At 35.1% G+C, this 15,291-nt stretch overlaps 1 protein-coding gene across 1 annotated transcript in view; it reads right to left on the bottom strand.

Moving 5' to 3' along the window:
- Window positions 1–15,291, bottom strand: part of ARSK (arylsulfatase family member K) — a 52,461-nt gene that overhangs the window by 20,987 nt on the left and 16,183 nt on the right. The window contains exon 4 of the mRNA XM_003261624.3: window positions 3,275–3,557. Within this exon, the coding sequence (XP_003261672.1) occupies window positions 3,275–3,557 (283 nt within the window). The remainder of the gene's footprint in view (window positions 1–3,274; window positions 3,558–15,291) is intronic.

Raw genomic sequence — 15,291 nt, 5'->3', positions numbered from 1 at the left:
ACTTAGAATAGTAGAAAAGAACAGCTGTAAATATGTAAATAAAATAGTAAATCAATACATAAATTAGGAACAAATTGCTAACACTGTCATAACAACAAAAGGTATATATCAATATCTGTATATATACCATGAGATAGTGGTAAAATTTTTAAAAATTATTCAGGCCAATGAAAAATATGAGCTATATTAGACAGTACATGCGAATCCAGAAAAGTATCCAAGCACTTTAATATATAGTCATGTGACCAAAACTTCAGAATCAACAACCTAAGAATACGGATTCCTTTTCTCCAATAATTCACTAGTAAAAATGATAATATCTAGTGAGATAGCCAAGCACTTGTCAAAAACAAATATGACTTTTTAACACATATAAATGCTTACGTACAGTGTTGGTAAAAAAAACAATTAGAACTAGATCTTTAATTCATATATATTTTAGTCATGTAACTTTCAAAAAGTTCAAACATTTACTTAGTATTTGGTTGAAAGTCATTTAACTCATGTCATTTGGCTAGTACTAACTCCAGACAAATTTTTGAAGATGAAACCACTTAGAACTTTTAAAGAAGATATAAAGTATCTAAAACACTGACATTATTTTCTTTAAAATAGGATGGACTAAATAGTATTTCTGATTAGTTTTTTTAAACTAACTCTTATTTTTTATTTCCACAAGTTTTTGGGGAACAGGCGTGGTTGCATGAATAAGTTCTTTAGGGTGATTTCTGAGATTTTGGTGCACTCATCACCCAAACAGTATACACTGTACCCAATTTGTAGTCTTTTATCCCTCACCCCTAACCACTAGTCCCCAAAGTCCACTGTATTATTCTTATGCCTCTGCATCCTCATAGCTTAGCTCCCACTTATGAGTGAGAACATACGATGTTTGGTTTTCCATTCCTGAGTCACTTCACTTAGAATAATGGTCTCCAATTTCATCCAGGTTGCTGCAAATGAGTCATTCCTTTCTTATGGCTGAGTAGTATTTCATGGTATATATACCACAATTTCTTTATCCACTGGTTGAGTGATGGGCATTTGGGCCGGTTCTATATTTTTGCGACTGTGAATTTTGCTGCTATAAACACATGTGTGCAAGTATCTTTTTCATATAATGACTTCTTTTCCTCTGAGTAGATACCATGTAGTGGGATTGCTGGATCAGAAGGCAGTTCTACTTTTAGCTAAGGAATCTCCACACTGTTTTCCATCGTGGTTGTACTAGTTTACATTCCCACCAGCAGTTTAAATTGTTCCCTTTTCACCACATCCCTGCCAACATCTATTATTTTTTGATTTTTTTGATTATGGCCATTCTTGCAGGAGTAAGGTGGTATCACATTATGGTTCTAATTTGCATTTCCCTGATCATTAGTGATGTTGAGCATTTTCTCATATATTTGTTGGCCATTTGTATGTCTTCCTTTGAGAATTGTCTATTCATGTCCTCTTTCTTCTTCGAGATGGAGTTTTGCTCTTGTCGCCCAGGCTGGGGTGCAATGGCGCAATCTCGGCTCACTGTAACCTCCGCCTCCCAGGTTCAAGCGATTCTCCAGCCTCAGCCTCCTGAGTAGCTGGGATTACAGGTACACACCACCACACCTGCTAATTTTCGTATCTTTAGTAGAGACGGGGTTTCACCATGTTGGTCTGGCTGGTTTCGAACTCCTGACCTCAGGTGATCCACCCGGCTCAGCTTTCCAAAGTGCTGGGATTACAGGCATGAGCCTATTCATATCCTTAGCCCGCTTTTTGATAGGATTTTTTTTTTCTTGCTACTCTGTTTGAGTTTCTTGTAGGTTCTGGATATTAGTCTTTTGTCAGATGTATAGATTGAGAAGATTTTCTCACACTCTGTGGGTTGTTCATTTTGCTGATTATGTCTTATGCTGTGCAGAAGGTTTTTAGTTGAATTAACTGATTAGTTTTTAAAGTAACTTAAAATTGATTTAAGATTACACATTTCAAAATACAGGCAGACCATGCATCATGTGGTTTGATATGCATGAATTTCAGTTATCACAGTGTTGTTAAATAATACCAGTTCCCTAACAAAATTACCCCAGTAGACTTCAGTTACCAGGGTATGTTAACTGTGAATAACTGCAAGAAGTACAAACTTTCACACCGATATGCTGCTAGCTCTTTAGTATAAATCACTGAGTATACAACAGATATGACATTCAGTGACTAATCATATTGTTTCTTTTAAAATGTGTCAGTGATTAGTTATCTGGTACATGCACAGACAACAACGCATGTACTTGTATCCTAGTGATAAATTAATGTGACACTTTATAAAAAGGGGTAATGAAGAGAAGTCAACAAAGATGAACACACAGTAAAAAAAGGAAAAGTGACAAGGCTGGAAGTGAAATTCAAATCAGATGTAAATGAAATTATAGAAGAAATAGCTGAGCTGGGAATGTTGACACTGCTGTCATTCAAGAGACACTAGAAATGTAGCCAGAGAAACTTAGTGAGGGCACATTTACCAGCATAAATGATGAAGGTTGTTGTGAAGAAAAGGAAAAAGATGTCCCACAGAAAGTGATATTGGCAAAAATTTTTCACATTAAAGGAACTTGGAGATATATCATTACATTGAAAGTGCGAAAGTTAAAATGTTGGAAGGTAATCCAAATTTAGAAAGAAATAATGACAATTTGCCAAGTCTTAGAGAAGATGCTTTCTCTGTATCATAAGTTTTATGATGAGAAGGCAAGCACTCTTCAAGCTACTGGTAAGTTTTTTTAACCAAAAAAATTCCCGCTTTAATTCTCAATGTTTCTAGTGTTTTCATTATAGTGCACTACGTAAATATTAGTTTATTTTTTCTTTTTCAATTTTTAACCAAAAGTAACATAATTCAAAACATTTTGATAAATGTTTTTAAAGGTGCCAGAAAATGGTCATTTCCCCCACTTATTAAGGTTGTTTTATACGGTTTCAGCTTGCATGGTCATTTTTACGGTCTGGAATGGTGCAGGGTGAGAACTGCCTACATTTCTAAGAGAATGCCTTTTAGTTTCTCTTTTTATAGACATATCCTTAGCAAAAGTATTCAATCCAGAAGTAGGCTTCTAATTTTTAACACTTATTTCTGTAAAATTGTCCCTTTAGTTTTTATCACACTAGTTATTGGTCAAGTTTGAATGTACAATTTTCAAATTTTTCTTTAAAAGTGATAATAAAAGAAATAATGGGCGAATACCAATAAGCTACATATATAAATCTACTTTTGAGCACACACAATGTAGTTACTTACTTTTTCAAGCCAGTAAAGAGATGTGTGAAACGTTGAAGAGCCAAAATTTTCTCCAGAAGATGGTGAAGGGTAAGGGTGCGGTAAATTTAATCCCAAATAAAGAACAAATGGTTCACTGTAATTAATTGCTTCCTTTCTTAGCCAATTTATTGCTTTGTCTGTATTCTGCCAATCCCTTTCCATCACTCTGACTTTAGTCCTGTTATGGATAAGATTAACCGTGGGCTTGCCTTCTTGTCTGAGTAAGAAAGCAACATCTCTTGTCCACGCTTCCACACGATTACTGAGGGAGCAAAAAAGACACGTATATTGTCAGGCATATTAAAAAGTTTTAAAAACATACTAAGCATACACTAAGAAAACAACATGGAAAACAATTTTTAGACTCAGTCTTGTAAATGTTCAGAATAACTATATTAGATCTCAAAAAGAAAGTTATTGAGCATTACAAGTTAAAAAAATAGAAAAAGAGCCAAGAATTGAATATTCACTTACATGTTCTTTAAAACTATGAAAGATTATGTAGAATGGTTAACTTTTCTTACAGCAAGATATTTAAACAAAATGTTTCAGATTTCTAGTATTTCTCCTTATTTACTGAATTTTCTAACATTTTTCTTTTTTTCACTTAGAAGATATTCCTAACCAAAGCTACTGTAAGTTCCTTTTATCACTAAATATTTATAGTTTTAACAATCTACCTACCATGTATACTTCATCTGTTGCTGAAGTTTCAGGTTTTAAATTGTTTCCAGCTCTATCTTTTTTTTTATTAAAAGAACAATTTTAACTATAATCTGAGCTATCTAAGCTAATAGTGATACAAATTTCATATCCATTATAAACCAGAGATATTTTCTTTATTACTGATTTACAAATTAAATAATTCAATTAATTCACTTTCTAAAACAATTAATTCACTTTCTCTAAACCTTTATTTTATCTGACTGCTTGATTTTTCTCAATCAAGCTCTAAGTATATGTAGCTGACATAATTGGTTAGAAAGCAGTCCTGGGCATTTCTAGGAAGCTTGCTTTTTAAGTTTCTGTTGAAATAGGTATCTCTGAAGTGATCTATCAATTGAGAAAAGTGTTTTAAAAATCCAGATACCAACTCACAAATAAAAAATATTTTATACTAAAACATAATACTCCACTTAAGAGAAATTGCAATCCATACAAAATGACTAACAACTCATATATGAGCTAAAATAGAAAAATTTTATACCCTGCCTTCTGAATGCAGGTAAATAAATTTAAATAGCTATAATAAAAATTCATTTTTCTTTGTAGATATTCAATATATTTTGATAAAAATAATAAAAATCATAATTTCAGCAGAATTACATCTATCTAACAGATTCTAATTAATTCTAACAGATGGGAAACCCTAAAATAGGAAGTTTTGTATTCATCACACCATCAAAACAATCTGATATTGGCGTCTCATCTTTTGCTTAAATCATAGCTAAACTCTTACTATATGTGACTATTAGTATTGTTGCAGAGGTGGAATTTTAGGGGTTTATAACACCAGCAGTATGTGTGATAGAACTCAGATTTTGCGAGAAGGGATAGGACACAGATTTATATAGTATGTTTAGGAACCAAAGTACTTTCTTTTCAATCAGAGAGTATTACATGAGAAAATTGGCTGAGAAACTATTACAACAAGCAGGCTTTTAATACAGCCTAATTAGTTGCCACTCTTTGGATTAACTCGGGTTAGACTATTGTCCTGATTGTGCTAACTGACCTAACCACTGGACTTCACGATGTAGTCTAGACCATGAGCGAGTCTAGACCATCTCAAGGAAAGATTTTCAAGCCTTGAAAGATGGCTATATTGAACCCAGCTTGCTGCATCTTTTGCTACAACAGTGAGTAAGTGTGACATCATTTAACCTTTCTGGTAATAAATTTATGCCTTCTCCCCATTTTTTTTAACTGTGTTCCTGAGATTCTTTTAACCAAGGTCCCCTTCAGCGTAAAATGGCTCAAATAAAGTTAATTTTGGTCTAATCATTATGGCCAGATTTCAAACTTGGCTTTATAACTAAATAATATGCGATTGTCCTCTAACTAAATAATATGGGATTCTCTATTATCTTAGTGGTATCCTCTCTTGTCTTTTCATAAGTGTGGCTTTAGCATGATTCCCATAACTGCTGGTACTTAAGTAGAGTTATAACAAATGATTTCAAGCACTGCTAAGGCAGCAGAGACGAGATTATGGTTAAAGGCAAAAGGTATTTTTACCTTTCTCAAACTTTTTCACTTCTTTGATTAGTTGACCCATGTTCACTGTGCCTAAAGTGTAAAATAACAATTTATTTCTTTGCAACTTAGAGAGGAAGAACACGAGTATAAAGTGATGTATTCAGTAGATGAATATACTACAGTACTTTAAAATCATTTAGCACTGTTTAATGTATTCAAAAAAGATTAATAATTATAATCAATGACTCTCCATTCTACTTTCACTACTTCCTGGGCCAGCCCAACCTTCCTGGGCCATCATGAAACACAATAAGAGCAGTAGATGCAGCCTAAGCAGTAGGCTGCTACAGGAGCTGCAATTCTTAGTCCAGAAAGTCCCTCTTTCTGGCCCAAGCTACCTTCCAGTCAGTGAGTCCAACGAGGAAAATACGGAATGAGAATATGAATATGCAACTTCATAATCTATTACAATTACAATAATAAGATAAATCTTTTGACATTATAATTCTCTCTACTAACCAATGTATCCAGCCCCTTCTTACAAGAGTGATGGTCTCTTAATCAGGCTAAACTATTGCACCTGGAAATCATATCTTTCACTCATATGCTCAGAGCTACTTCTTTGTCTCATCGTTCTAAGTGTTCTTCCCCTCCACCAGTAATTGCTATAACTTCTTCGAAATATAAGCTTTCTAATTACTTAACCACTGGGGGTATTTTGAACCAATTTTTTACCATTCCATTTCTATGTATTTTGTCCAGAATACCAAGAGTATGGTTTCAATCAGGACAATTGAAAAGGACTTGCATCAATGAGGAGGATCCAAAACTACCCGTGGCTCAGATATTTTATGATTCAATGGCTGTTCTCAATATAAATTTACCCTGCTGCTTGCAATAGGCACAGCTATACAACGTATAGTTTCCTCTACGCCAGCATCTCTCAAAGTGTAGTACAGGGATCCCTAAGGATTCCCAAGACACTCTCAGTGAGCCCATGAGGTCAAAACTATTGTCATAATAACAGTAAGATGTTATTACCTTTTTCATTCTCGTTCTCTCATTACACACAGTGTGCAGTGGAAGAGACCACTCTAATCTATCCTCCTCAGGTAGGAGCTCAGATATAGATCATACCTATCTTGAAGAAGATTGTCCTCTATAAACTTAGAGAGGCTTCAGTGTTTCATTATATCATGCCCCTCTTAAGTGGCCCAATGTCTACTTCAACTCTTTATAGAAATATAAGAAGGGCTTTTCTTCTCAAAGGGATACAAGTAATCATCACGCATTTCTGATAAAGATATTCACAATTTGTGAATCTTGTCCTACTTTCACCAGAGGTCCAGTTCTTTATATCCTTGCTACTCCAAGTGTGGTCCATGGACCAGCAACATCAGCAGCTCCTGGGAGATCCCATAATTCCCACACGTTGTGGGATGGACCTGGTGGGACTCATCACAATTGAAACATGGGGGCGGTTTCCCCCATACTGTTCTCGTGGTAGTGAATAAGTCTCCCGAGATCCAATGGTTTTTAAAAGGTTTCCCCTTTCACTTGATTTTTCATTCTCTTTTGCCTGCTGCCATGTAAGACATGCCTTTCACCTTCCACCATGACTGTGAGGCCTCTCAAGCCACATGGAACTGTGAGTCCATTAAACCTCTTTTTCTTTATAAATTACCCAGTCTTGGGTATGTCTTTATCGGCAGCATGAGAACAGACTAATACACCATCCTAGACTCATCGAATCACAAAGGGCATCTAAGAAGATGCCCAAGTCATTTGTATGTATATTAAGGTTTGAGACGCACAGTTTAAGAATTTTTTTCTGCAAAAATCCTCAAATTTTAATGAAAATTCAATAAAAATGGAGGATAATCAAAGTGGAGCTTCAACAGTAGCCTATAAATAGGAGAATTATTCTACCTTGGTTCAATTCTAGAAAACAGGTGATAGCCAAATATACTAACCAACAATCAGCAGTTAAATTAGTTATTTTTAACAAAAAAAACCTCCTCACTAATACAAATGAAAAACAAAACTACTTAACACATCACCAAGTATTACATAAATTTGTATATTTGCCATTACTGTGTGGGTTTTCTGTGGCAGTGTGCCAAATTCTACTGCTAAAATATTGGATACAATCAGTTTACAAGTAGCACAGGATTAGTTTACATAGTAACAATTATATCTGAAAAAAATATACCTTAAAATTGATGATGAGAATGACAGTTTTCTTTCCACATGAAGTAGGAGCCTAAACATAAACCTTCAGCTTTCTAAGAGTCTACTGAAGATGATTAACTATCTCAGACTTAGAATTCTGTGATCTCTCTCTTTTTATCATTGTTATTGATGGGACTGTAGCAGCTAATGTGTTTCTGGTAAGTCTCACAATCAAAAAATTGGAAAAACGATGATTCTGAAAAACGCCCTTGCAAATTTCTGTATTGACCTAATAAATTCTGTAAGAAAAAAGGGAATCTATATTCATTCCCATTAAATGCTCTTTTCTGGACTTGGTGTGGGGGCTCACACCTGTAATCCCAGGGCTTCGGGAGGCTGAGGTAGGAGGATTGTTTGAGCCCAGGAGTTTGAGACCAGCCAGGGCAACATAGTGAGACCTTGTCTCTACAAAAAAAAAAAAAAAGAAATCCTTAGCTGGGCATGGTGGTATGTGCCTGTGGTCCTAGCTACTTGGGAGGCTGACCAGGGAGGATCACTTACGGTCAGGAGTTTGAGGCTGCAGTGAGCTATGATCCTGCCACTTTACTCCAGCCTAGGTGACAAAGTGAGACCTCATCTCTTAAAAAAAATTCTTCTCTCAAATTTGAGAGAAACACACATACAATTTTTAAAAGGATTTACAAGACTGTCATCCATCTTCTTTACATATGATCACTCCCAAAAACAGTCTGTTTTAGTTGAATGAATAACATCTACCCTGGCAAATTCAGGTTGGAACATCATTTTAAAATATACATTATTTAAACGCTCAAAATATGCATGTTTTTACATTTATTAGTTTTATTAATTCTAACCATTTCATTTTTTGGTAAAAATTATAATAGCTAATGCCCCTTAATCTTTTCTTATTCATGGATTTCTTTGTAAATATGATTAAAATCACAGATTTTTCTCTATTAAAGAGTAATATTAATTATATCACAAATTATATTGGTTATATGATAATAATAATAGTAAATATATTTCAAAGAAAAGTTTTGTTTGCATGTGTGTGTGTGGAGGTGAGTACTCAGGGATTTTATCTTGTGAAATCTCACCTAGCCATTTTCTGGTCTGCTTGTGAATTCATCATTGTGGAAGCACTAATATTTACAACTTTGAATTCCTAGATGACTATAGCCCTTGACAGAGTATACATGTTTATTGTGGTCTGAGCTTAAACAAAGACAGCCTTTTTGATTCAATTAAAGAAATAATGAATACGTACTACATGCAAGACATTTATCCAGGCAGGTGCTTAATGAGACTTGCTAAGCTAACAAATTGGTATTTCCACCTCATAATCACTCAGACATAAAACCCTCCTACTATTGTACTTTTAAAAATAAATGCCAAAGGCTACTTTATGGAAAAAACAACTCTAATAAAATACTTCAGCTATGAATCTAAAAATGGTTTAGATCACATTCACCATTTTATATGCAAAAGGAGATGATTTTTCTTATGCTTTTAAAGTAATTAACATATCAATTTGACTATAACATTTACAATTTTTGTAAACCTTTTTCAATATTATACCGAAAATGTAACCCAGACAACATGCCATCAAATCTGAAAAAATAAAGTGGGAGGGTTATTCCCAGATTATCTGTTGTTAATAGAATTTACTAAGCAGTCATTGCAGCAAACACATCACCATATCCACAGCTCTTGCTGAAGGAGTGACCTAGCTGGCCACATTATGTAGGATTTAACTCCCTTTCTAGCCTGTCGACTGGCCAGGAGTGGGCACCTAACCTAAGCACTAGCACTTAACGTGGCCAGCACTTAACTTATGATGGAGTCTTGCATGAAATATAAGTTAGGCCTATCATCCCTATTTACAGAATTTAAATTTAGAAAGAAAATAATCCAGTAACTGGCAGTTTTTAAGATGCAGCTATGAGGTAAAGAAAGAGTCACAAGGGAGATGGAACTTGAGCCAAAAAGGGTCTGGCAGGTCAAAGTTGGGATTGGAAGTGATATAGCTGAGACGACCCAGAGTCTGGGTAGTTTTTTGTATTTCTAGTAGAGACAGGGTTTCACCATGTTGGCCAGGCTGGTCTCGAGCTCCTGAGCTCAAGTGATCCACCTGCCTTGGCCTCCCAAAGTGCTGGGGTTACAGGCATGAGCTACCGCGCCCAGTCCCAATCCAAAAAACTTAATGAAAATGATCACCATATTGAGAGTACTAAGTGCAAATCTCAGTCAATTTTTAAGTCTCGGAATAGAAGACATGAAAAGTATAGACTTGGCTGGGCGCAATGGCTCACACCTGTAATCCCAGCAATTTGGGAGGCCGAGGTGGGCAGATCAGAAGGTCAGCAGATCGAGACCATCCTGGCCAACATTGTGAAACCCCATCTCCACTAAAATACAAAAAATTAGCCAGGTGTAGTGGGGCGCGCCTATAGTTCCAACTACTCAGGAGGCTGAGGTAGGAGAATCGTTTGAACCTGGGAGATGGAGGTTGCAGTGAGCTGAGATCGTGCCACTGCACTCCAGCCTAGTGACAGAGCAAGATTCCATCTCAAAAAAAAAAAAAAAAAAAAGTATACGTTTATGTGAGACATCATATCAACAGAATGAAGGACAAAAACCATATGATCATTTCAACTGATGCTGAAAAAGCTTTTAATAAAATTCAACATCCCTTTATGATTACCCCCCGCCCCACCACAAAAAATACTGGGTATAGAAGGAACATACCTCAACATAAAGACACATACAACAGACCCACAGCTAGTATCATCATGAACGAGGAAAAACTGAAAGCCCTTCCTCTAAGATCTGGAACACAACAAGAAAGCCCACTGTCACCACTGTTATTCAACATAGTACTGGAAGTCCTAGCTAATAAGAGAAGAAATAAAGGGCATCCAAATTGAAAGGGAAGAAGTCAAATTATTCTTGTTTGCAGATGATGTAAACTTTCATTTGGAAAAACATAAAATACTCCACCAAAATACTATTAGAGATGGTAAGTTCAGTAAAGTTGCAGGACACAAAATCAACAAAGATCAGTAGCATTTCTATATGCCAACAGCAAACAATCTGAAAAAGAAATGAAGAAAGTAATCCCATCCCCATGAAGTAATCCTTCAGAAATGTAGAAAGTAACAGCTACAAAAAAATACTTAGGAATTAACTAAAGAAGTAAAAGATCTCTACAACGAACACTATAAAACATTGATGAAAGCAATTGAGAGGACACAAAAAACTGAAAAGATATTCCATGTTCATGGATTGGAAGAATCAATATTGTTAAAATGTCCATACTACTGAAAGCAATTTACAGATTGAATGCAATCCATATCAAAATACCAATAACATTCTTCATAGAAATAGAAAAAACAATCCTAAAATTTATATGGAACCACAAAAAAGAAACAAACAAATAAACAAAAAACAACAAAAACAACCCAGCATAGTCCAAGCTATCCTGAGCAAAAAGAACAAAATTGGAGAAATCATATTACCTGCCTTCAAATTATACTAGAGAGCTTTACTAACCAAAATGGTATGGTACTGGCATAAAAACAGACACGTAAGACAAATGGAACAGAACATAGAACCCAGAAACAACTCCATACACCTACAGTGAACTCATTTTTGACAAAGGTGCCAAGAACATACATTGGGGAAGGAACAGTCTCTTCAATAAGTGGTGCTGGGAAATCTGGATATCCATATGCAGAAAAATGAAACTAGATCTCTATCTCTTACCACATTAAAAATCAAATCAAAATGGATTAAAGACTTAAATCTGAGACCTCAAATTATGAAATTACTAAAAGAAAGCATTGGGGAAACTCTCTGGGACACTGGACTGGACAAATATTTCTTGAGTAATACCCCGCAAACACGGACAACTAAAAAGAAAATAGACAAATGGGATCACATCAAGTTAAAAAGCTTCTGCACAACAAGGGAAACAATAAAAAAAAAAGTGAAGAGACAACCCACAGATGGGAGAAAACATTTGAAAACTATCCATCTGACAAGATATTTATAACCAGAATATATAAAGAGCTGAAACAACAGGAAAAAAATCTAATAAACTGATTAAATAATGGGCAAAAGATCTGAACAGACATTTCTTAAAAGAAGACATACAAATGGCAAACAGATATATGAAAAGATGCTCAGCAACATTGATCATTAGAGAAATGCAAATCAAAACTATAATGAGATATCGTCTCAGCTAAAATGGCTTTTATCCAAAAGTCAGGCAATAACAAATGCTGGCGAGGATATGGAGCAAAGGGAACCCTCATACACTGTTGGTGGGAATGTAAATTAGTACAACCACCATGATGAACCATTTGGAGGTTCCTCAAAATACTAAAAATAGAGTTGCCATATGATCCAGCAATCTCACTAGGTATACACCCAAAAGAAAGAAAATCTGTATATCAAAGAGATATCTGCACTTACACGTTGCTTACAATACTAGTCACAATAAGCCAAGATTTGGAAGCAACCAAAGTGTCCATCAACAGACAAATGGATAAAGAAAATGTGGTACATATACACAATGGAGTACTATTCAGCTATAAAAAAGAATGAGATCCAGTCATTTGCAACAACATGGATGGAACTGGAGGTCATTATGTTAAGTGAAATAAGCCAGGCACAGAAAGGCAAACTTCACATGTTCTCACTTATTTGTGGGAGCTGAAAATTAAACAATTGAAGCAGAATGATGGTTTAACAAAGGCTGGGCAGAATAGTTGGGGTGGGGGCAGTGGGAATGATTAATGGGTACAAAAAAAAATGGAAAGGATAAGATCTAATATTTGACAATAAAACAGGGTGACTATAGTCAATAATTTAATTGTACATTTTAAAATGACTGAGAGTATAATTGGATTGTTTGTAACACAAAGGACAAATGCTTCAAGGGGAAGGATACTCCACTTACCTTGATGTTTTCATCACGCCTTATATGCCTGTATCAAAATATCTCCTGTACTCCCTAAGTCTATATACTTACTATGTACATATAACAATTAAAAATATTGCTTATTTTGACTTGGCTTAGAAAAATATTAACCTACATGAGCAGACAACATACATAATTACAATGGTAAGATGAAATGATAGGGAATTTGATTTTAGATTTTCAGCAAGACAGAAGCTAGGAAAAACAACACAGCAGCTTGTTTAATTTCTCTTCTGGTAGCATTAGAAGGTAAGTTCCATGACACTGGAGAATTTTGTGTTGTGATTGCTATTGTATTTGCATCATCTAAAAATAATGTCTGGCACATAGTAGCTGGCTCAAAAATATTAGCTTAGTGGATACTACAAATACCTGATTTTACTTTTGTAGCTAATATAAGGGTCATCTTCTAGTCTTAGTACTTTAAGGAATTCTACTTAATATTAAATTTTTTATTATACTGATGTTAGAAATTTAGTTTTTAAAATTTTCTGTGTAAAATCAATTACCTCCTAATGCTATACACTTTCTACACACAATTCTATACATTTTTTGTTAATTCTAAAAAAAAGATGTATTAGTGTCAAGTGGATTTGATCCCTTAGAATATGAAATAATAAACAATATTTAAAATGTAGGCAATTATTTTAAGTGTGACATTCCTAAGACCAGGCTGACGAGCATAAAATATCTAGTTTGAGACATGTTTTCTCAATCTCTATACTTAAGACATTTTGGACTTGATGAGTCTTTGTGAGGGAAGGGGATGTTTTCTGCATTATAGACTGTTTAGCAGCAACCTTGGCCTCTACCCACCAGATGCCAGCAAAATAACCCCAGTGTTATCAACAAAAAATGTCTCCAGACATTGTCAAATGTCTTCTTGGCAGCCAAGAGGTGGAGGTGGGGGTGTATGGGGGGGAGGGGTGACTGCCCTCAGTTGAAAACCACTACTTTAGGAATATATAGGCAACAAAATTTTACCTGAAAGCAAAAATAATCAAAATAACCTATGAATTAAATACAAATGTTTTCTTTCAATTGATAAGACAGCAAATTTGAACTTAAACCTGTTATAACACAATACATATAATGTGAAGGGACAGATAAGTATCAGAAATTTATAAACCACTTAACTGTGCTCCATTGGAGTTATAGAATTTCAGAGTAGAAGAACTTTTAAAGTCACCTAGTGAAAGCTCATCTGACTAAACTGGGATTCTAAGCAGATAAATTACTTGCTCAAGGTCTTATCATCAGTAAATGGCATTTTTATGAGTAATACTACCAGCATCTCTTTAACAACTGTGCGGATGAAACAACTGTGCAGCCCATAGAGATCCTAGTATGGTGTGGTGTGTCATATATAATAAGGGACACTTAGGCCGGGCGCGGTGGCTCATGCCTGTAATCCCAGCACTTTGGGAGGCCGAGGCGGGCGGATCACGAGGTCAGGAGATCGAGACCATCCTGGCTAATACGGTGAAACCCCGTCTCTACTAAAAATACAAAAAATTAGCCGGGCGTGGTGGCGGGCGCCTGTAGTCCCAGCTACGCAGGAGGCTGAGGCAGGAGAATGGCATGAACCCCAGGGGGCGGAGCCTGCAGTGAGCCCAGATCGCGCCACTGTACTCCAGCCTGGGTGAAAGAGCGAGACTCCTTCTCAAAAAAAAAAAAATAAATAAATAAATTAAAAAATAATAATAATAATAATAATAAGGGACACTTAATTAGTGTTCCTAAACTGGTACAAGAAGGAAGCATCACTGATGCCTAAAAAAGACAGATGAAAATATGATAATAATAAAGAAACTGGTAATTCTGGCTGAAAATATAAGCAGGTTCAAAAATGGCCAATTTCAGTAATAAAGAGTTATAGTAACTTGCATTTTGATTTTGAAAGTTAATCTATCAACAAGACTGAATGCTCCTATTTATGAAATTTGATATTGAGAGACCATGTTTTGTTCTGAGACCCATTTTTAAGTTTACACTGAAAAATAATGTGCTGTAATTCATATAACCTTCAGACATGCTATTAACAGCAACCTTGACCTATTTGTCAGCCAAATGTCTGTGTGGGTACATACAGCGCTCATAAAAATACTCCTGGTGACTTATTTCAATTTCCTAAGCTCTAATGAGAGTGTGAGTAAATGAAAATATGCTTTAAGCAAGTATTGCACTGAAAACTATCTTTGACATCCCAAATATCAACATCTAAGTGGTTTTTTTCCTCTACTAATTTTAGAATTCCATACGACTAAGAAAGAACTCCTAAATATTAATATTTAAAGAATTCAAAAAACTTTAAAAAAGGATATCTTCTATTAGTTGTAGATACATACAAAATACTAATAATGAACAAGTGATATGATCCTGCATTACATAGAATATATCAATGTTTATCAAATAATAAACTGTAGGTACTTCAAAATAACTTTTTCATTCATTCATTCATCAAAAATTTAATTGTGAACCTACGATGTACTGGCACTATGCTGGCCAATGGGAATAAAGCAGAGAAGAAGAGATAAGGTCTTTGCTCTGCATGGATAATTACCCTGCTGCAGAATAAATGTCACGTCATATTTTAACCGTGTAACATAGAAGAATAAAA

Source organism: Nomascus leucogenys, chromosome 2, assembly GCF_006542625.1.
Source record: "Nomascus leucogenys isolate Asia chromosome 2, Asia_NLE_v1, whole genome shotgun sequence".
Classification (NCBI taxonomy): Eukaryota; Metazoa; Chordata; class Mammalia; order Primates; family Hylobatidae; genus Nomascus; species Nomascus leucogenys.
The sequence above is the reverse complement of the archived record's forward strand: the minus strand, read 5'-3'. Positions and strand labels throughout refer to the sequence as shown.